We start from the raw sequence: 21,907 nt of genomic DNA on the forward strand, positions 1-21,907 counted from the left end.
CTCAGCACCTGACTCCTCCCACCCTCCCAGCTCCCAGCAGAATGTTGAGAGGTGATGGCACCCCCAGGGTTAGGAGGAAGCCCCGGAGTGGCCTCTAGGTGCTGCAGGCTGTTGTGGGTGAGCTTAGAGCCAGACACAGGACAGTTGGAAGTGGTTTCTTGTTGGGTGGCCCAGCTTCGGGAACATGGCACAACAGAAACCATCTTTGCAACTCACTTTTATTGTTTCTTTATAAAATTCCTCTCACATGGAGGAATATATTGTTATAGTCATTAGCTTATCTTTTTTTTTTTCTTCATTTTTTAAAATTTATTCTATGCTAACAGCAGTGGAGCCAAGAGGAGGAAAAACATAAGCTACGATAGAAAGGCACTTAGAACCTGTTAAAATACTGATATCCTGGAATGTGCAACAACAAACCAACAACAACACATATACCAGCTCTCTTGAGCCTGGTCTATCACTGAGTCACATGCTGAGCTAATGTCATCTTCCAGTGCCCTGTTCCTCTGCTCCCTGGGCTTCAGTTGCAAACCCAAACCCCTCATCCCCCAACTGGGGACTTAAAAGGCCTGGGGCCCTTCGTGGGGTGGGGATGCCTGGGTCCTGGGTGGGGCCTGAAGGAGACCAGCTCCTTCCTGTTCTGCTCGCAGCCCCTTAGAGAGGCAGAGCCAGCACTGCCAGGCCCTGTCAGGGCAGGCTGGGTCAGGGTGACCCCTCTAGGACAGAAGGGCAGTCCAGAAAAGGGGAGGGGTCAGCAGAGCTGCTGAGGAACAGTAGGGGGGCTCGAACCGCAGGGCTACTAGGACCCCACTGCTGTCCTGCAGCTCCCTTGTTCTGTCAGGGAAAGGGGAGGATTGCTCACTGATGCCAAGGACCAGGCACTGGCACAGTGAAGGGTCAGGGTGGGGAAAGCCCGTTCCCTAGGCCAGGTAGCGGGCACCTGGAACACCAGCATCCTTGGCTTATTCTGGCCTCTGGGATTTAAAAAATGTCTAGGACAGGGGCTCAGATGGAAGAATCCAAAGGACACAGCATGTCATAAGTCCAGGCTTCCACCAACTTTCCCCTCCCAGGTGGAGGGGCTGGGCCTCCCATAGCCAGTCTTGACTGCTTCACCATCCCCCCACGCCCAAGGCCTCAGACCATGGCCTCTGGGAAGCTCCTGTGCCCAGCACTGGCCTGTAGCCCTCCCTTACTGTGTGCTGGCTGTGACTTGGCACCCCCAGATGAGGACTGTCCCAACCTGGGGTCATCCCCAGCCAGCTTCCAGCCTCCTACCAACCCGCAGGTGTCTGCAGCCCCAAGTGCAAGAGGGACATTGCCCCAGGCCAGGCCCACCCCACCTGTTCCCTGAGCCAGGCCTGCCCGAGGCCCTGGCACCTCCCTTCCCCACACTCCAAGGCTCCCTATAAGGTAGATCGGGGAGGCCGGTGGTAAAGAGGCAGCTGAGTGGTCAGCTGTTCCCTCATTTCGGAGAGCACCGTCCAGACCAGAGAAGCTGCTTCGGACAGTAGGTAGGTGATGAGAGGCAGGGGGCAGAGCAGGCCTCCCTCTCTGAGCAGGAGGCACCTTGTCATAAGGATAAGATGGCTCTTCCTGTGGCTTTGCAGGGGGCTGCGTCTGTCTTGCTCTCCCTCTGGAGGATGGGCCAGAGGGAGAGGGGTCCAAGGAGCCCCCAGGGCAGGAGCCTGGTGAAATTAGGCAGGATGAGTAGGGGCCTCAATCCCAGGGCTCCTCGTCACAGCTTACCACACGAAGGGGCGCAGAAGCCCTGGGCCGGCAGGGGGTAGATGCCACCCCACCTGCCCCCACTGCTGGGATGTGGCTGGCAAGTGACGAGGGAGGGAGGGAGGGTGACCTGTCCAGGTTGGCCACTGGGTGAGGGAGGCACCAGGGTGGACAGGGCCAGGAGACTGAGGGCTGGAGGTGAGCAAGGCCTCAGCACCCAGGGGCTCAGGTCTCCCTGGCCAGTGGGAGAAGGTCCCTTGGGAGCCTGGGACCCCAGCAATGACCTAGCACCATCCTTGCCACCCAGCTTGTCTGGGGCTGGGGCTGCCGGGGGGACAGCCAACCAGGCCCCGGGGGCAGAAGGACATTATTGCTATTTCGCAGAAAAGGTTCTGTTCGTCGTGAGCATCGGGTAGTTGTCCCTGGGATGAGTTCAATTCACCACAGCCGGTTTGAGCAGCACAGAGCCAGGCGGGATGACCACCCAGCCAGGGGTCAGGGCCTCTGGGCTGCTGGCCGCCGAATTGACGCCCGTGGACAGGTCCAGCACGGTGCCGGGCAGCAGGGGGAGTCCTTCCGGGCTGGGCCGGGAGCGGCCACTCTCAGTCCTCTCCAGGGGGGTCTTACGGCCCTCCAGACCAAGGGCCCTGACTGGCACCGCCCCACGCCCCTTCTCCCCCTCGGCCTTGCCACCCGTGGAGCCAGCCAGGAGGGAGACCATAGGCAGGCCTAGTCCACCAACCCCAAAGGGTGAGGGCATCAGTGGGTTCTTGGCCAGATTGAGGGGAAGGACAGGGCCTGGCAGGTCATGGCCCATGCCCGCCCCACTCCCCCCACCCCCACCATTGCCACAGGCCAGAGCACTGAGGTCAAGGGGGCCGGGGCCCAGGGGCAAGGGCAGGCCGGGCAGGCCAGGGCCTCCAAAGAGGGCAGCGGGGTTGGGGATGATGATCTGGGCCCCACTGACATAGGGGCTGCCGTCGGGGGCGGGCAGTGGTGGTTTGGGGGGCGGGCGCAGTTGTAGGAGCTCCTGCTGCTCGTGGGACACGAAGTGGCCGTGGGCCTTGATGTGCTTGCGCAGCGAGCTGGGGTCCGTGTAGCGCTTGTGGCAGCCGGGCATCTTGCAGTAGTAGGGCTTGTCCACGTAGTGGGTGCGAGTGTGCTTGAAGCGGTCACTTGAGTTGGAGTAGCGCTTGTTGCAGCCCTCGTACGGGCAGACGTAGGGTTTCTCACCTGTGAGTGGGGCTGGAGTGAGAGGTCTCCCAGCCCAGGGTCCTGCCCACACCTGCTACCTACTCGGCAGACCCCAGACCAAGATGTCCTTGAAAGTAGACTCTCATTTGAGGGGCGGTGTCCTCAGCGCTTGGCATGAGATGTGACACCAGGTAGGGGCAGCAAGGCACTGAAAAGCCAGCCTGGTTACCCTCAGGACCCCTGTGCACTGACTGTGTGCCCGGGGCCTTGGTGCTGTGCTTCAAACAGCAGGTGACAGCAGCCATGACAATAGGAGAACCACGGCCTAATTACAGTCTTCCATAAAGCCCCTACTAGCGGCAGGCCCACAGTGAGCACTGCACGAATGCCGGCTGCCTTCTATGCAGCCTTTACTCAGCAGAATGGCTCCAGATTTATAAACGTCTGCTCCCTCACTGACCAGGGTGGAGCCACGTGGGGCTCTGGGCCTTTGAAGCGTGGCCACTCCAAATGGAGATGAGCTGTGAGTGTAAGGCACAGACCAGGTTCTGCAGACTTCAAATGAAATGAAGGTTTTCAATGTCTCCTAGATGTTTTTGATTTTGAAATAATTCTTTGGACATAATTGGGTTCCAGAAAATATATGATTATAGTTCATTTCACCTATTTCTTTGTAATTTAACGCAGCGATTAGGAAATTTAAAATCAGGTGTGTGGGTCTGTTGGCCAGTGCTGGCCCTACCGTGTGCTGGGTTATGGTGAGGAGCAAAACAGACATACTGAGTGCAATCACAGGTGGTGTGAGTCCAATAATCTTACAAACAACAATGCCGAGTGTGGCGGGAAGACCTCTCTGTGCTCGGTTTATGGAGGCCTCCCCGAGCAAGCGGACCAGTCAACAATGGGATGCATCCCTGTCTCTCAGGTGCCCACGGATGGTCAGATGCCTGCCCGGCTGCTACCCTCCAGCACCCCCTCTCACCTGTGTGTGACCGGTTGTGGATTTTCAGGTTCTCCAGGCGGGAGAAGCTCTTGCTACAGGTGGGGCAGCGGTGCGGCTTCTCGTTGGTGTGTGTGCGGATATGGATGAGCATCTTGTACCTGCTCCAGAGAGGGCATAGAGCACGGCTCAGCTCAATGGACACCCGGGCCCCCTCCCTCCTGCCAGCTCTCGCCCTTCCTCACCTGGCATTGAAGCCTCGGCCGTGACGGGCACAGCCTTCCCAGTGGCAGCAGTACCCCGCATCCTTCTCTGGCTTGACGTGGTAATCGTTAACATGGTCCACCAAGTCTTGCAGGAGCTCGAAGAGCTGGTTACACTGCGGGGCCAGGGAGGGTTCTGAGCCCGTGTGAGGCCACCGGCCCCAGGCCCTGCCCCCCTCTTCCCGGCCCCCACTCACCTTGGCCCAACGACAGACCAGCTGCTTGTGGAGGGGTAGCTCCGGTGAGAGGCACTTGTCCTTTGTGGGGGTGAGGAAGGAGGAAGCAGGCAGATGCAGGGCTCCCCCCGAGCCCAGAGGCAGGAAGAACTGGAAGGAGCTGGGGACACTGTCCAGGTAGCGCAGCGGCTGGAAATCCTGGGAGGAGAGGGTGTGGGGCAGAGTGGTCAGTACCCCACGGGGCCAGCAGGCCCAGACCCCCTCTGTCTCCTTCAGCAAGGTGAGCTGTCCCCACAATATGCCCTGGTCCTAACCCCCGGGACCAGTTGTCCCCACAATATGCCCTGGTCCTAACCCCCAGTACCAGTTGTCCCCACAATATGCCCTGGTCCTAACCCCCAGTACCAGTTGTCCCCACAATATGCCCTGGTCCTAACCCCCAGTACCAGTTGTCCCCACAATATGCCCTGGTCCTAACCCCCAGTACCAGTTGTCCCCACGATATGCCCTGGTCCTAACCCCCGGGACCAGCTGTCCCCACAATATGCCCTAGTCCTAACCCCCAGTACCAGTTGTCCCCACAATATGCCCTGGTCCTAACCCCCGGTACCAGTTGTCCCCACAATATGCCCTGGTCCTAACCCCCAGTACCAGTTGTCCCCACAATATGCCCTGGTCCTAACCCCCAGTACCAGTTGTCCCCACAATATGCCCTGGTCCTAACCCCCAGTACCAGTTGTCCCCACGATATGCCCTGGTCCTAACCCCCGGGACCAGCTGTCCCCACAATATGCCCTAGTCCTAACCCCCAGTACCAGTTGTCCCCACAATATGCCCTAGTCCTAACCCCCGGTACCTGTGTGTGTGACCTCATTTGAAAATAAGACCTTTGTAGACGTGATCAAGTTAGCAGTGTGGTCTAGACAGGGTGGGAAGAGGGGTTCCTAAATCCAGTGACCAGTCTTCATAAAAGGAAGAAGGAGATTTGGATAGAGACACACAGAGGGAAAGAGTCCTGTGACCACAGACAGAGATTGGAGTGTTGTAGTTCAAAACCCACCCCTCTTCCTTACCGGGGCGGTAGGGACTGTGGGCAGGTCACCGTTGCCCTGGCGCTCGGGGGACAGCGAGCTGCTGCCGTTGGGGGAGTCCAGTCCCGATGATGGTGACAAGCTGAGGTCTACCAGCGGGGCCGCTGAAAAGCGTCCCTCCACCTTCTCAGGGAACTTGGGGTTCAGTAGGAAGCCTAAAAGAGAAGCACAATTCAGGGGTGCTGGAGCCAGGAGTCCTGGTGGGCTAGGCCCTCCCGCCTCCGAATCCTAAGCCACGGCCCTGGAAGCAAACCCCAGGCATGCCACACCCTGATCACCTGGGACCCCAGGTGTCTGAGCAACAGCCCATCTACCTGACAAATGTGATCTTGGCCATCATGATAGCTCGGCCATCAGCTGACATGAAAAGTGGGAAGTATCCATTTTGCAGCTAGAATGATCTGGTACGCAGGGTGAGCAACTGACTAGGAATGTGAAGCTCGGAGCTTCCCATCACCCGTCTGCCTCAGTGCTCCCTCTAAAAGGAGAGGTTTGTGCTAGGACAGCTCAGAAGGGGCAGGTGTGCTTTTCAGGAGCACCAGAGGCAGAGCAGAAGGCCTGGGCCCGAAGCATCCTAAGGAACTTGCTGGATGAGGTGCCCATCTCTACTGACCCGCTGGCCACCCACACTGCCTCCAAGCCCGGGAGTTGGGTCTCAGGGCCTTTTATTACCACATAGAAACTCTGCTTCCCACTATCAGCTACTCCAACTCCTCCCAGAGACCTCCACCTGAATCCTGACTGCTGTCCCAGCTTGGTAAACTAGGCAGGGAACTTCCTTCCTCGTGGGGACAATGTGACCTCCCAAGATAAACTGCTGGACGGATGAATGGCAGAGTGTGGGGAGCACTCTAAGCCAGGAGCTGTGAGGGGCTGCAGTTGCGCCCTGGTGGGCACACCGTGGACATTCTTTCTGTTGCCCCAGCTCCATCAGGCCCAGAGACCATGGCCCTGACCCGTGCAGTACCTGAGGGCGGGGAGCCCGGGGAGCATGGAGCGGGGCTGTCATCCACCAGGCCAAGCTCCCTGCGCAGAGCTCGGTGCCGGACCACACTCAGCGTCCTCTCCCGCTTCTCTCTCGCCGCCCGGAGCTTGGTGATGCTCAGCTTCAGGTCAAGCGGCTCGTCCAAGGAGTGCATAGTGATGGGGGCTGGGGCTGGATGGCAAGCTGGTATTCAGGCAGGAACCTAGGGGAGGGCAGGAGCTTGCTGTGACACTGTGCTCCCAAGTCCTCCTTGGGCTCCACTCATTAAAGCCCTCAGGACAGGGAGGCAGTGTGTGTGTGGAGGTGTGTGAAGGCTCTCTCCCCAGGCAGGGAAAGCTGAGTGGTCTGGCCAGCAGGTATCATAAAGAGAGCCGACTATCTACTCAGATCTTCCATGTCCACTTCCCACAAGTCTTTTCTGGTAGGCAAAGCTCCAAGAGTCTGTTTTGCCATAAAACTGAGTTTTAGAGACCCTGCCTCAGGTCACAGAGCTAGGAAGTGGTAGAGCTACCATATTCAAGGTCAGATCTCCCAAGAAATAACCAGCCAAGTCCCAAAGGTCGTTTCTGACTGAGTGGCAAGTCATGCCTGAAGCACATGCCTGGTTTGAGCCAAAAGACCAAACACCAGGCCTGAGGTGTTCTCCAAGGTGGCCATGAGAGGTCCACAGCTACTGACTGCCGAGGACCCATGGTGCCGGGCCCGTTGGGATCTGTGGTCACCCCTGAGGGAACAAGCTGAGAGATGGCTCAGCAAAGCCTGGCCCCAAGGGATGGGGGTGCAGACAGGTGGCACTGCCTCACAGGAGATAGAAGAGGTGCCCATAGGCACAGGGAGCCAGAGGGCTCTGCCGCCACTAGGGGGCAGATGGGGGCTGTGGCCCAGCCAGGCCAGCCAGGGGCAGGGTTGGAAGGAAGTGGACCAGCTCTGGTGCCTAGTAAAATATATGCATATATCTTTTTTTGTGTGTGTGATGACATTCTTTTATTATGAGTTCTCATGCTGGAATTTTCAACATTTTCTTAGAATGTCTCAGTGATATAATTTTCTTCACATAAAATGACCCAAAAGCAAGGTCTACTCTTCATTCCAAATTAAAACTTCTTACAGAGGCAATCTTCTCACACGTGGGGAAACAGTCACAGTGTTTCTTTGCATTTGTTCATTGAGATGACTACTTTCTGAAAATCTATCTGCTAAACAAGCCAACACTGAGATACCTGTTTCCCCGAAAATAAGACAGCGTCTTATATTAATTTTTTCTCCCAAAGTTGCGCTAGGTTTTATTTTCAGGGGATGTCTTATCTTTCCATGCGCTAGGTCTTATTTTCGGGGAAACACGGGTACTATATCCCTGCCATTCACTGAATCCAGGTTTTCACAATTTAATACAGAATAATCCCATAAGCACCATGTGGTAAGAGCCTTTGCCTGTTTTGTTTGGTGTGTCTCCTTGGGGGCCAGTGTTGCCTACAGATGCCTACGAAGAGCTGTGTGGTGCTCTCTCCGCGGAGCAGGACGGGGGCGGCGGGGGGGCGGGGGGCAGCCCCCACATCCCCATTCGTGTTCTCCAGGTCAGGCCCCTCAGCAACTGTAACCAGTCTTCACCTAGCTCCAAGCCCTGGCTCACCTGTTTCCTAGGACAAGCTCCACTTTTTTGTTGTTGTTAATCCTCACCCAAGGATATTTTTTTCCCATTGATTTAAAAAAAAAATATATATATATATATATATATATACACACACACACACATACACACACACACACACACTTTTATTGATTTTGGAGAGGAAGGGACAGAGAGAGATAGAAACATCAATAATGAGAGAAAATCACCGACTGGCTGCCTTCTGCACACCCTGCACTGGGGATGGAGCCCACAACCCGGGCATGTGCCCTGACGGGAACTGAACCTGGGACCCTTCAGTCCACAGGCCGACACTCTATCCACTGAGCCAAAGCAGCCAGGGCTTCCTGTTGATTTTTATAGAGTGGAAGGAAGGGAGAGCAGTGGAAGGGGAGAGAAACGTTAATGTGAGAGAGACACATCGATTGGTTGCCTCCTACACACGCCCATTCGGAATTGGACCTGCAACCCAGTTAGATACCCTTGACTGGGAATCGAACCCAAGACCCTTCAGTGAGCGGGCTGACCCTCTAAGCACTTAGCAGCACCGGCCAGGGCTAGGCCAAGCTCCACTTTTGCTAAGACCCTCCAAGCATGCAGAGAACTCAGGACCCTCAGCTTCTGGGGACACGTACAAAGGCCCACTCTAAGCCTAGGGAAGGGATTGTATTGTCAGAGCACAGCTGGCTGCACGTGGCCATGGGACCAGGTCTGTGGTTTGACTTGTTCCTGTTAAACTCCAACAGGTAAGAGCCAGCAGGTCTGTTTGGATTTGCCCCCCAGGCCACACGTGGGCCAGGAGCTCCCAGCCACGCAAGGGGGACTGGGACCAGACTGCCTCCCTGCCCTCCGGGAGCCCCCGTTCCAGGCGGGCAGGTGAGTGACAGTGACGGGCAGCCATGGGCCCCTCCGCTCTCCTCCTGGGTGGCGGAGGAGCTGCCCTCTGCCTAACCCACCCCCTGGTCATGTCAGTTTGTCTGTGTGTCTGCCTGTCCCTCCACCTGTTTATTTTTAGACACAGGCCCCTTCCAACCTCCCTGAAGCTCCTCTGTGTTAGGAGCCTGGAAAGAGAGGAAGGAAGTAAATATTTATGCTGATTAAGAATTCAGGAGCCAGGAAGGGCTGGTGGCCTGGTCCTCGGCTGGCCCGGGGCCACAGGCCTCCCCAGTGCCTCCACGTCCCACCCCCAATCCCCACCCAGCCTGGCAGAGGGGGACCGACCAGGACGGCAGAATCGTTCGGAAGCGAGAATTCAAAGTGACACTGACGCTCACTGGTGTCGTCGTCCAAGCAACATCCTTTGGCACCAGCCCCACTGCCCCCCTCCCAGCCCAGCGGGGACCAGGAGGAGCCCGAGGCCCGGCCCGGGCCACCTGGTTCTGCAGACCTGAAGGAGATACTGCCTCAGTCCAGAACCAGGGAGGGCCCAAAAAGGACCCTGTCCCCCAGGGTGGGGCCCAAGGCGGGAGGGGGTACCCCTGGCCCCCGCTACTGCCCTTGGGTTTTGCCCTGGGTTTCATTCCGACGGGAGCCAGAGCCCAGCCTGGAGGCCCTGGAAAAGGAGGAAGGTGCCGCCCCAAAGCCCACAGTCCCAGCAACCCCATCTCCAGGCTGGCCTCACCCCCATTTCCCTCGCAATGGGGGCCCCACTCCATGGGGAAGACGCCAGTGACCCACTCCTTGGCCAACCTCAGTGTCCTCTTTCACCCCCATCCCCCAGCCACCCGCCAGCGGCCAGTTCTGGGCTCCAGCTCTGCTCTTTGTTCCTGGGCTGGGTGAGGGGGGCGGGTGAGGGCCAGTTACGCTCTCGGGAGGCTGAAACCCTGGGACCGGTGCTGTGATAACCAGAGAGGCCAGCCAGCCGTCACCGACTTAATGCTCTCGACAGACAGCGGGGAGGTGGGGAGGACGGAGGTGCTGGGGTGGGGTGGGGGGGCAGCCGTCTTGCTCTGAGGGTGCAGGCAAGTTTCTTAACCAGGCTGGGGCACTCGGTACGCACCCCGTGGGTGCGGCATGGAGTCCCCTGGGAACCTGGCCTGAAGATGGGACTGGGCTCTGCTGGTGCGGGGTGTGGGGCTCCGTGGGGGCGGGATGCTGGGCGGGAGGCGACGCAGAGGTGGTCACGCTGCCTGCCTGCCTGCCTGCCTGCCGGGTGCTGCACAGCAGCTCCAGCCGCGAAAGGAACTAATTAGAGCGGAGGGAGCTGAGGGACGTGGGGCGGTGTGGGGACCACCGAAGTGGTGGGGGCGGGCAGGGGTCATCTGGGGGTGGGCCACGCTGGCCCTCGGGCCCGCCCCTCCCCCGCCCCACCGCACCCTCCCAGCCGGCTGCGCCCAGACAATGGCTGCTATTGTGTGTTGCCTGCGGCCCAGCCACCGGCCTCAGCTGCCGGGCCCACCAAGACACGCCCCCCCACACCCCTGGCTTACCTGGCAGGTCCCCCCCACACTTCTCCCCTCCACAGGCGAAGCACTACGTGGGGAAACTGAGGGCGGATGGTATACAGAATGTGGGATCAACATCCATTAAATACCCACCCTTCCTGTCCTGTTTGCCCACGAATTCTCTGAGCCCTCACAAACCCCGGTGAATAGATGTAATCATTTCCCGTCATAAAGACGGGGAAACTGAGGCTAAGAGGTGCAGGCTGGAATCTGCTCTGCGTAAAGCCCCTCCTTGCCTGCTTGGGGGAGGGCGGTGGCTGGCCCTGAGCCTGGAGGAGGGCCTGTGTCGGTGGAGGGGGCTCTGCACAGCCCCCTAGAAGCGCTCAGGGCCTCCCTGGCAGCGCAGAGGGTGGGGTCCTCTCCTCACAGCACAGAGCCAGAGCCTGCCCACCAGCGAACAGTGTTGTCAAAGGCGGCCTGAGGAACACCCTATCCTCACAGCGGCCCAGCCGTGGCTCGTCCAGCTTAGGACTTAGGGACAATTCCAAGATGCAACTCTCAGAAGTCCATGTGGCTTTTTCTTTTTTTTTTAATGGAGACATTTTCTTTTTAAAAAAATACATTTTATTGATTTTTTACAGAGGAAGGGAGAGGGATAGAGAGTTAGAAACATCGATGAGAGAGAATCATCGACCAGCTGCCTCCTGCACACCTCCTTCTGGGGATGTGCTCGCAACCAAGGTACATGCCCTTGACCGGAATCGAACCGGGGATCTTTCAGTCCCCAGGCCGACGCTCTGTCCACAGAGCCAAACCGGTTAGGGCCCCATGTGGCTTTCTTGATACAGACTGGAAAGAGGAAGCAAGTCCCTGCCTCCCTTGTGCTCCACGGGTGCCCCGTGTCTGGTGACTTGGACCATCACTGCCAACATGCTGGTCGTACAAATGGAGAAACTGAGGCCCAGAAAGAGAGAGAGACCCCTGCCCCAGCTCACACAGTGGGTAGCAAGCCCAGGACTGGAAGCCATGGGTGAATGTTACAGGATGACAGTATCAACAGCCAGCTGCGGATAGTTGGGGAACGTGCTAGCACCTGTTCAGCAGGTGCTCTTTCACCCCCGTTTTACAGATGCAAACACAGAGGCTCAGGGAGGTTAATAATCTGTCCCGGGTCACACAGCTTGTCTGTGGCAGAGCTGGGTTTTAAGCCGGGTGAGTCCCGAAACTGTTCCCCGTTAGCTTCACCTTCCAGTGGGCGTGGGGAGAAGCAGGCCCCTCGCCCTGCCTCGGGGTTTGCCTGAGCTAGCTGCAGGGCCTAGGAGGGGCAGAGCAGTGGGTGGGTGTGGAGGGGCCGGCTGGGGGCGGCCACAGGGAAGCTTGGAGAGCTGCAGGCAGATATGCTGCCAAAGCACAGGGCCCACAACCCTGCATTCCTGAGAACCACTGCGCTCCACCCTGCCCACTGAGCTCCACCCTCCGCGGCAGCCAAGCAGCGGGGCTGGGGACGGGGCAGGCCTCCTCTCCGGGTCCCCTTTCGGACCAGGCACCGAGCACCCCGAGGCTCTAAGCCTGGGGCAGGCCATCTGGGTCTCCACACGGTTCTGCCACTTCCTCCCCATGTGACTTAGGGCAGGTCCCTCAGGGTCCTCCTCTCCCAAGGGAGACAGTAATATGGTGATAACCCACTCCCATTGGGTTTGGGGGAGAAATCAATGCGACGGTGCACAGTCAGTGATCACCTCGTGTTTCCCATGGGCATGGGACACTCAGCACCTGGAACAGTACTGGGTGCACAGTAGGTGCTTACTCAGACTTACTGAGTAAATTGTCACCATGGCGGGGACACTCAGCACCTGGAACAGTACTGGGTGCACAGTAGGTGCTTACTCAGACTTACTGAGTAAATTGTCACCATGGCGGGGACACTCAGCACCTGGAACAGTACTGGGTGCACAGTAGGTGCTTACTCAGACTTACTGAGTAAATTGTCACCATGGCCGAGATCCCCAGCCTTTGGCCCATCCAGAGTTGTGAGGGCAGCTGAGGAGAGGACTGGCCCTCCCCGCTGTTCCCACGGACACGGCAGTCTCACACGGGGAGCACGTGGGCTCGGGCTCGGGGGTGACTGGACAAGGGTGTGCCCCTCAGAGAGCCTCCGGCCCCTGCTGGGCTGTGGAGTGGCCACAGCAGACTGGAGTCACCTTCCAGCGGCTCGACTGCCTCCGGGAAAGAACACTGGGAGGCCCCGGAGGGGTTCCGAGCGGCCCTGGAAGGAGCAGCCTCCTCCCAGGATGAGGGGGAGGGGCTTATCCTGAGGCCTCTGCCCAGCAGGTCCCAGGAGAGGGGCCAGGGCAGGCGGCGTTTCCTGGAAGAGCATGGGGTTTGACTTCCCTGGGAACCTCTTGCTCCCAAGACAGGCCCCTCCCCTGTCGCCAGAGGGGCGCTCGGCCAGGACCCAGGGCCCTCCCAGGCCCTCCTGGGCGCGGACCTCACCCTGGTGAGGGTGCGAGCACCCCGGGGTGAGCCAGCCCCGGCCAAGCGCTCTGCTCTGCGCTGTGGGGGCCTCGGAAAAGGCCCCAGCCGGGCAGCACCTGCGCTGGCATGTTTAGACAGTGCCACCCGAGCCAGGCTCCCTGGTTCCAGTCCTCACTGCCTCCACCCCTCGCTGCGGGGCCTCGGGTGGCTCCCGGAGCCCCCTCCGAGCCTCAGTTCCTGCCACTGTCACAGGTACCACAATCACAGGCCCCGCCGGGGCACCCTGCAGGACGAGCTGGCTGGGTGCCTGGCACACAGGAGGTGCCAGCAACTGGTAGCCCTGAGGGTTCTTGTTCCTGCCCCATGCAGCCACGGCCTGCCAAAGTCACCCAGACGGCTCAGGCAGCGCGGAAGCCGGGAGGCACGCAGGGGGCTCCCCAACACTCGTGCTCCCCAGATGTGCTTCCTTCTCCGGCGTCAGCAGGGTGACACCGGCCGGGGGCGGCAGCTCACACACGGCAGACGAACACTCACACGGATGCGTGTGCCCATCCAGCTGCAGGGTCCAGCCTGGCACCGCGGTCTCCCGTAGGCGGGTGGCTCCAGGCGCCCTTGTGCAGCCCCCGCCCCTTGCCGCCTGCCTGCCTGCCTGCCTGCAGCCACCTTTGCACAACTATGTCTGGTATTTTCCTGTCTGCCCAGCTTGGGGGGAGGTGGTATGTGGGGCTTGAGCACTGCCTGCACCTGGGCCTCCGCCAGAGCGGAGCCCGCCAAGCAGCCCCCACACCAGCCCGCCCACACGCCCACTGGTCAGCAGGCGGGGAGGGAAGGGCTGGGCCCAGGCTGCCCAAATCCCTGGGAGAGGCCCGCACGGGGGAGCTGGGCGGGACACACACCCAGCAGGGCCTAGACACTGGAAGCCCAGGCCCTGCCAGTCGGCGCCGCCATTCTCGGTGGCAGCAGGGCACTCCTCCAGAGCTCTCTGGGGCCAGCAAAGGTGTGGTCAGTGTCCCACAGCACATGGACGGGCACCCACAACACCCCGCGACATACAGGTCCGTGCGTATGTGTTACACCTGTGCACATACAGGAGACACGCAGGACACGGCAGGTAACCAGCGACGGAGTGCCAGGCCATGGCAGCGAGCAGAGGCGGAGCCTGTGGCCTACCCCTCCCATCACCAAAGGATGGGCACCAGGCCCACGGCACAGCACCTGCCAAGTCCCCGTGGGAGGGGAGGTGGGCAGGACAGGCTCGGACTTTGGCCTGTCCCTCCAGCCCCATCTACCCCCTCTCAGTCATGCATTCCAGCACCCGGCCCTCCTCTCCGATCTGGGAATGAAGGGCACCCAGACTTCAGTGGGGGAACCGTTGGCAACAGAAAGACAATGTTAGGGGTGAGCTGCTCCCGCCAAGGGGGGAGGGGAGGTGGGTGGGCAGATCCGACTTGGCCACGTGGACATGGGGTAAAGCAAGAGAGAGCACTGGGTCCTAGCCAGTCCTGCGGGCTACCACGGCCAGCAAGCCTCCCAGCACCATCTCCACGCCTCCTCACCACCTTGCCGATTAGGTGCTGTTCTCCCCATCCTCCAGATGAGCGATCGCGGAGGCTCAGGGCAGCGCGGTCACGGCCAAGGTCACAGAGCTGTAAGCAGCACAGCTGGGACTCACCTCCAGGTCCGAAGCCCGCACTCGAGGTCCAGGGCCGCAGCGGCCGGGAGTGCGGCCTCAGCTCACCCACAAGGGAGCTGTCCGTCATTCAGCAGAAGAGGGGGCTCGGGGTGAGGCTGGGCCCGGACCTGGGGGCCGGGGAAGCCATGGAGGATCCTACCCTTTCCAGCCCGGAGTCTCTCGTCCCCTGTAGCACCTTCTTCCTCAGGATTCCCCGCCGCCAGGAGCGTGGGGCCCGTCTCCTAAGTGCCAGCTCCTGTGTTACAGCCTTCCCTGTCCCCCAAATCTCCTCCGGCTGCCCTCCCCTTCGACCCCCTACAAGCAACCTTCCCTGATGCAGCCCCTTGCAGCTGCACACGAGCTGTTCTTCCAGGTGCCTGAGTGCGGAGCGGAGGCCCTGGCTCTGTCCCCACACTGCCCGGCAGCACGCCTGGCCTGTGTGGCCCGGTGCTGCATGGGACCCTCACCCTGGGCCAGGGTCCTCACTGACAGGTCACTAATGTCACCGGTGCTGGAGCATGCCCTGAGTGCCCAGCCCTGCACACAGTGCCATAGTCACTGCCCCCAACCCTCAGCCCCAAGTACACCCACACCCACACACACACACACACACACACACACACACACACCCCGCCCGCCGCCCCGCACCGGGCATTCAGAGCCCCCTCCAAAGAGGGAGGCTGAGGGCAGGTGGGGATATCGCTGTATCTCTGGGCCCAGGCGGCTCAGAGCTTCTAGGGGTGCTGAGAAGTAGGAGGCCTCATGGGGCAGACCACGGCCCCTCCTTCACAGCCCCCCCAGCCCACTCCTCCCTCCAGCATGAACTGGACACGGATGCAAAGTGCTGGGGCTCAGAGCCAGAAGCCAGGCCAGGCTCTGGGCCTCGGTTTACCGATCCAAGAAAGAGAGCTGGCCCAGGATAGGACTGGAGCTCAAGCATCCTGACCCTGCTCCTACCAGCATCACTGCCCTTCGCTTTCCCTGGGACTTGGCCCTCAGTACATGTCTGCGGAGTGAATGAATCCATCTGTGGTGCCACCAGCCAGGGGAGGTGGGCAGGAGGGGCGTACAGCCAGGGAGGTGGGCAGGAGGGGCGTACAGCCAGGGGAGGCGGGCAGGAGGGGCGTACAGCCCGAAGAAGGAAGTAGCTTGTCCAAGGTCAAGGTGAGAGGCAGGGCCTGGACACAGATTCTTCCTCCTCCCCTGAGCAGGGCTAGGGCGGGGCAGCCAGAATCGCCCTGGTCAGCTGGGATGACCAGAAGGACCCAGTTTCCCCAGCTTCCTCTCCTGCCACTCCCACCCAACGGTGGCTCAGGGCCTACCCCAGAACAGCTGGGCAAGACCAGGCCCAGCAGGGACTCCAGCACAGAGTCTGGCTCCACCCCACCCGCCCCTGCTGGTCCACTCCAGGCAGCAAAGCAGGTCCAGAAGCCAGGGGGCAGCCTCCAGCCAAAGGAAGCATCGTGCCAGGCCTGGCCTCCGTCAGGCTCGTGGGGCCCAGGTCCATGGCCCAGGCAGGGTGCCCACGAGGTGTGCTGAGGTGGTGCTGGGGGCTCGGCCTGGAAGAGGGTGGGGCTGGTAGGCAGACGGCCAGCAGTACTGGGGTGGGGGTACTTCAAAACAGGCAGAACAATGGAGGGCTCCACAGCCGGGGGCGGGGGGGGGGGCATCACAGCTGGGGCTAGTCAGCCTGGAAGGGGGGGTTGGGGAGAGGGGGTTCTGGATGCAGGAGGAAGTGGACCAGGAGAGAAATGGCAGCCTGGGACTTCCCAGCAAGACCCAGGTGGATATGGGAATGAGGGAGGGAGGCTTTACCCAGACACAGCTGCCCCCCATGTCCAGCCCAAGCCATGGCTAGGAGGGCAGGAGCGGAGGTGGGGGGATTCCCAGGCGGAACTGACATTTCAGAGGCCAGGGCCAGAGGGCCCTAGGCTCCAGGCCCCCTCTCTGTCCCTCCCTAAGTGACCCAGGCAAAGCCCTCACATCTCTGAGCCTATCTCCCCCCACCGTGCCCACAGGCAGCCTCCTTACTCCCAGGGCCCCAGTGGGGCGCTGGCCTGGGAGCACACTGTGTCAGCGGCAGGACTGTTTCCCCGAGGCACCCGGGGCTGGCTCAAGCGGCTCAGCAGTCTCCTGGGGCCTCGGCAGGCTCCCCACCCGCCCTTGGCCACGACTGGAAGAGGGGGCCAGGGGCTGGGCCTGAGTCCCCTCCCAGGCAGCCATCTGCCAAGGCAGTGGTACATGTGCACACATACCCCACTCAAATGTCAGGTGACTTCTTAGGCAGTGGAGTCAAGGAGCCTGAGGCGATCCCAGCCAAACCCCCCCCCCCCCCCCCCCCCCCCCCCCCCCCGTTATGGCCTGGAAGAGTCTCATCCCCTTACCATCTCCCACCAGAGAGATGGCGTCTGGAACTGATGGGGAAGGTCTCTTTTGCCCCCTATCCCTCCCTCCCCACCCCCCGCCCTGCCCATTATACGTCCCAGCTCTGTGCTCCCAGGCTCCTCCCAGCCTGCCCACCAGTTAACCAGAACTCCCCGTCCCACCTTGGAGGGGGCATGAAGGCCAGTGCTCCCTCCCCCCATCAAGATGCCCAGAGCCAGGGCCTCTCCTGTGCCCAGCTGATAGAAACATCCAGTCGGGACGGTCAGACAACTGGGGCTCCCTGGGGACCAGCTGTGTGGCAGCTCTGAGCGCCCCTGGAAGAGAACCAGAGCTGGGAGCGAAAAGAGGGCCAGGGACCCTGGCCGATCTGGGCCAGGCCTCACGTCTCCCACGGACAGGTCTGGAGCAGAGGCCAGGGGGCCCAGCACAGGGGAAGGACAGGTGCTGGGGGCCCAGTGTGCACAGCTGCTGGGGCCACTCGGGCTCCCCTCAGGAGCAGGGACCGGGCTGGGAACCTGGCCATCGGACACCACCGCTGCCGCCACGGCAGACCCCAGGAACGGGGACCCCCCCCCCCCCCCCGGGCCCACATGCCCTTTTCCAGGCCGAGCTTCCGTTTCCTCGTCTTTCCAATAGGGACCAACGAACTGTCTCACAGGGCTAGGGTGTCAATGCCTGCAAAGTTCACGGGGCCAGTGGACGGCACTACGATTTTTTCAGGGAGTTGTTACCAGGCGATCCACCCAAGCTGCTTTCTCCCTGACCCACTTCTCCCCCACCCCTCCCGGGGGACCTGAGATGGCACTTTTATTCCTTGCGGAGACTGCGGAGGTTTACGGGGTTACGTGGGAGCCCGGAGAGAAACCTGGGTCTACTCCACGCTGTGCCCCTCAGAGAGACCCCACACCCCCCCGCGAGTCCTTCTCTGTCCTAGCGTCAAAGCAGCTGCCTCACTCCGGGCTGATCGGCACAGCACGGGAGTCCCTGCCTGGCCACACCTGATTCAGAATTCTCCAGGTGCGAGCCGAGGCGAGCGGGAGAAATCCTGGGCAGACGTGTCCCAAGGGCCTGGAAGGAGCTGTGGTCCCCAAGCTCAGGGCCGGGGCAAGGCTGGATGTGCTGGCATTCTGAGAGAGATGAACCTTTAGACACATGCCTGGGCCTCAGCCTCTCTCTAGGGCCCTTTCACAGACCCTGGAGGGGGAAACAACTCAGGCCCTGGAGCCGGGGGGGGGGGGGGGGTCCACATCTTTCTGGCTGGCCCCAAAGAGCCCCTCACCAGCTAGCGATGCTCCCCACCTCGGAGGAGGGCACTTGTCTGGGTGAAGGGAGGATCACTCAGGACCTTGCAGGGCTCACTCCTCTGACTTAGTCATCTGTGTGCAACGTACAGTGACAGCCATAGCCCTGAGGAGAGGCTGATTCCCATTCCACCTGGCTCAGGCCTCCCCACCGCACTCCGCATTTCCCACTTGCATAAGAGGCCTCTTCCGCCTGCCTCCCCTGGGGCTCCCCTGGGGCTCCCACCTCTTTCCTCCCCTGGGCAGCACACCCCACGGGAGGAAAGAGGTGGGAGCGGGAGCCTGCCCTGCCCTGTCCAGCCCCTCCCCCCTGCCCGACGGCCCACCCCAAACACCTTCCGAAGAGCTCAACTGCAGGCTCCACTCCCACATCTGGTCCCCCGGCCGCACCCTGGGATTGCCCCAAACTCTGCCCGGCACCCGCCCCCGCCCCCTTGCCTAAGTGGGAAATTGGATGAAAAACCCACACGGGAAAATATCAGGAAAACGCATTCTTCTTTCTATACCACAGCTCAGACCCTGGAGGATTAGGTGGCAGAAGATACTCCCACTGCCCAGGGCCAAGGCCAGGCCAGGGAAGGAAGAGAGAGAAAAATGAGGGCCCCACAGTGGGGCGGAGAGGGGTCTAGACACACACACACACACACACACTCACACACACACACACCCCCGCCAAACAAGCCCTAGGAGGAGACCTGGAGAGCTTTGTCTCCTTCACATCAGTCCAGCCTCTCACCCTCCACGGGCACTCCCAGAGCGCCAGCCAGGGAGCCAGGCAGGAGAAGACATGGCTGTGGCTACCCATTTGCAGCTGGGCTTTTAGAAACAACAAAAGCCTGGGGGGCGGAGGGGGGGAGGAGACGTGGTTCACACGATTGTTTAAAGTGAGGTTTTTGGATGTCTGTGGCATCCAGTTATTCATACTGGCTCCACCCACGGACAACTGAGAGTTGGCTTTTGTTGGCCTTACCCCTCTCTCAGCAGGCCTCCGCCCCCCAGGTCTTCTCAGGGACTCTGGAGCTCAGGAAGCTCACCTTGTCTGACCCCTGGTGTGACAGATGAGGAAACTGAGACCCAGAAAGGGAGGAGCCTGGCGCAGACACCTCTGGGCGTTGGTGGCCCTGCCGGGACTGGGCTCCAGAATGTCCGACTTCTCGGTGGGGGCTTTTCCCACTCCCCCTCCAGGCTGTGGCCCAGCTCCGGCAACCCCCTCCCCCTCCAAAGTCACTAACCCCAAAAGCCGTGGTGCCTAGAAGTGGGGTGACTCACTGTCTGGCTTCCCGGTGTTACCCCTCCTCATCAGCGAGGGAGGAACTGGCAGGTGTCCCTCTGGAAAGAGCCAGGAGCAGGGAGAGGCCCCCCAGGGGGCCTGTGCCAGGGTCACTCAGAGGGCGAGGGGCCCCAGCTGGAGGGATTTAACACCAAAGGTGAAAGGTCGCAGACAGGGAATGGTGGGCAGGCATGGGGGGGTCAGCGGGTCAGCACTAATGGCAGCTCCGGAAAGGAGGGGGAGGAGAAGGGGCTGAGGAAAACAGGGCTGCTTCCAAGAGGTCCCCAAACCGCCTGACTGGTGGCCCAGATTCCTGGCCACGGCCTCCTGCTTGGTGGGCTGCACACAGTGCCACGCTGGGCCGGGAGTGGGCTGCAAAGTGAGCTCGCTGAAGCTCAGAAAGGGGTGTCCTAGAGGGGCCCCCAGGTGCAGCCCCTCCCCCAAGACAGGCCAAGACCAGCTGGGAGGCCCAGCTGTGGCCCAGAGGGGAGAAGGAGGAGCAGAGAGGGGGAAGGCTGCAGGTCATGGGGAGGGACGGCTGGGCTGGAACAGCTGTGGCACCGTGGCACTGGCGGGGCTGGGTGGGCAGGCGGACGGAAGGAGCCCGTCTCCTTGTCCCCGAGTCTGGGGGCTGAGGAAGCCCTCCCCAGGGGAAACGCTGGGGAGCAGAGCACCCTCCCTGGCTGTCTGCAAAGCCCCACCTTCTCTGGGACCTCTGGGATGGCTGTCTCCCACGACCACAGCTAGGTCCTGTCCCTGGTCCAGACCAAGAGTCACAGCAGCCCAGGTCCAGGTCCAGGGCTGGCCTGGCTGCCCCTTCAGTGTCAAGCATTCTCTTCGGAGCCAAGATCCTGGGCTGAGATGGCTGGGGGCCCAGGGCTCCTCCCAGGATCCCTTCCCGCTTCCCAGGCCCCTGGGCAGGGCTGGGTCGCTGGCTGCAACCATAGCTGCCCTCGGTGGGGAGGGGGTGGGAGGGGGGCGGGACGGGCCAGGCGGGCCCTCCTGGACAAGAGACAGGCGGCATGCTGCCCTGCTGTGGCCTGAGTACCCGGCTGGGCAAGGCAGCGTGCCAAGGCCTCCAGGTGCCAGCCTGGATTCCAGCCCCATCCCAGGGGGACGGGGGGAAGCAGGGCACAGGCATTTCCCTCTCTCCAGGTGCACCTGCCTCGCCCCCTCCGGACCTTTCCTCAGGAGGGTCAGGTACCCCTGCCCTCCCCACGCTGCCGGGCCCCCTGCCTGCACCGAGGCAGCAGGGGTTGGCACAAGCGCTGGACAGGACTCCAGCTCCTGGTCCAAACGCGGCGGCGGCACCCCTGTCCTGAGCCTCCGGGGCGCCCCCCTCCCCTGCCCGAGGAAGGGTCGGGTCTAACCAGGGTCAGAGACTTTCAGGGACAGGGAAGAGCCACCTTTCAAACCCCGTTTTGGACGCAGCCGTTAAAGGGGGAGGCTGCCCAGCAGCCCCACACAACTTCTTGCCCAGGCGGGGGCAAGGGGGGGTCCCACTCCGCCGCGCGCCCCCCCTGCGGCCGCCCAACTTCCCCGCCGAAGTTTGCTGCTGCCCCGGCTCCGGCCCCGGCCCGGCGCGGCCGCAGGACGGACGGACGGACGGACGGAGGGCAGAGGGAAGAGAAAGACACAGAGACCAAAGGACGGAGGGAGTCGGGGAGCCGGCGAGAGAGGGAGCGCGCCAGCCAGCGAGCGAGCGAGCGAGGGCGCGAGCGCGGGGCCCCGGTGAGGGCTCACAATGGCCCGGGGCGAGGCGCGGGCGCGGCGGGGGAGGCGACCCCCAGCCCGCGGCCCCCGCGCGGCCGCCGGACCCCCGCGCGGCCCCCCGCCCCACGACGCGACGCCGGGGGCTCCCTACCTCGGCGCGGCGGGGCGCGGGCTCCGGCGCGGGCTCCGGCGGTCGGGCGGGCGGCGGGGGCGCGGGGAGGGGCCGCAGCGGGCGGGGGCCGGGGCGCAGGCTCAGCGGGCGCGGGCTCCCCTGGCGCGGCCGCCCGGCACCCGGCCGCTCCGCCACATCTGCAGCTCCGGCGGGGAAGGCGGCCGCGGCGGCCGGGCCGGGCCGGGATGTCTTGCGGAGGGAGGGAGGGCGGAGGGCGGAGGGAGGCGGCGGGAGGAGGGGCCGCGGGCTGCGGAGGAGGGGAGGAGGAGGGGCGCGGGGGGCGGCCGCCCTCCCTCCGCCCTCCCTCCGCTTCCCTCCAGCCCTCCCCGCACAGCCCCCTCGCCGCCGCGGCCCCAGGCCCGGGGCGCCAGCTGCCAAGCGGGGAGCGAGGCCGGGGGAGGGGAGGGCGGGGAGGGGAGGGGGCGGCCGCGCGGGCGCCGGGCGGGGGAGGGGAGGGGAGGGGAGGGAGGGCGGAGGGCAGCGAGGCGGCGGGGAGTCGGCTCCCGGAGGGAGGGAGGGGGCGCGGGC

The 21,907-nt window shown here is 62.0% G+C and overlaps 1 protein-coding gene across 3 annotated transcripts; it reads right to left on the reverse strand.

Annotated features, from left to right (window-relative positions):
* Positions 1-313: 313 nt before the first annotated feature.
* Positions 314-21,594, reverse strand: GLIS2 (GLIS family zinc finger 2). Of its 3 annotated transcripts, none has more exons than XM_036410252.2 (7): positions 21,359-21,591; positions 6,363-6,582; positions 5,378-5,550; positions 4,326-4,502; positions 4,111-4,244; positions 3,908-4,029; positions 314-2,964 (listed from the first exon to the last, which is right to left on the reverse strand). In XM_036410252.2, the coding sequence occupies exons 2-7, from the start codon at positions 6,532-6,534 to the stop codon at positions 2,165-2,167; spliced, it is 1,578 nt and encodes a 525-aa protein (XP_036266145.1). In that variant the 5' UTR covers positions 6,535-6,582; positions 21,359-21,591; the 3' UTR covers positions 314-2,164. The 3 variants fall into 3 exon arrangements, with proteins under 3 accessions (XP_036266145.1, XP_036266146.1, XP_036266144.1); XM_036410253.2 differs by having other exon boundaries at positions 3,908-4,026; positions 21,359-21,588; XM_036410251.2 differs by having other exon boundaries at positions 4,111-4,502; positions 21,359-21,594.
* Between the last annotated feature and the right edge of the window lie 313 nt (positions 21,595-21,907).

Source organism: Pipistrellus kuhlii, unplaced genomic scaffold, assembly GCF_014108245.1.
Source record: "Pipistrellus kuhlii isolate mPipKuh1 unplaced genomic scaffold, mPipKuh1.p scaffold_m20_p_4, whole genome shotgun sequence".
NCBI lineage: Eukaryota > Metazoa > Chordata > Mammalia > Chiroptera > Vespertilionidae > Pipistrellus > Pipistrellus kuhlii.

Excerpts from the sequence above, each read along its gene's own strand:
- GLIS2 (XM_036410251.2), bottom strand. The coding sequence starts at position 6,534 with ATGCACTCCTTGGACGAGCCGCTTGACCTGAAGCTGAGCATCACCAAG. Across the intron at positions 5,551-6,362 it reads CCCGGGCTCCCCGCCCTCAG|GCTTCCTACTGAACCCCAAG; the intron begins GTACTGCACGGG and ends CTTCTCTTTTAG. Across the intron at positions 4,030-4,110 it reads GGCCGAGGCTTCAATGCCAG|CAGGTACAAGATGCTCATCC; the intron begins GTGAGGAAGGGC and ends CCCTCTCTGGAG.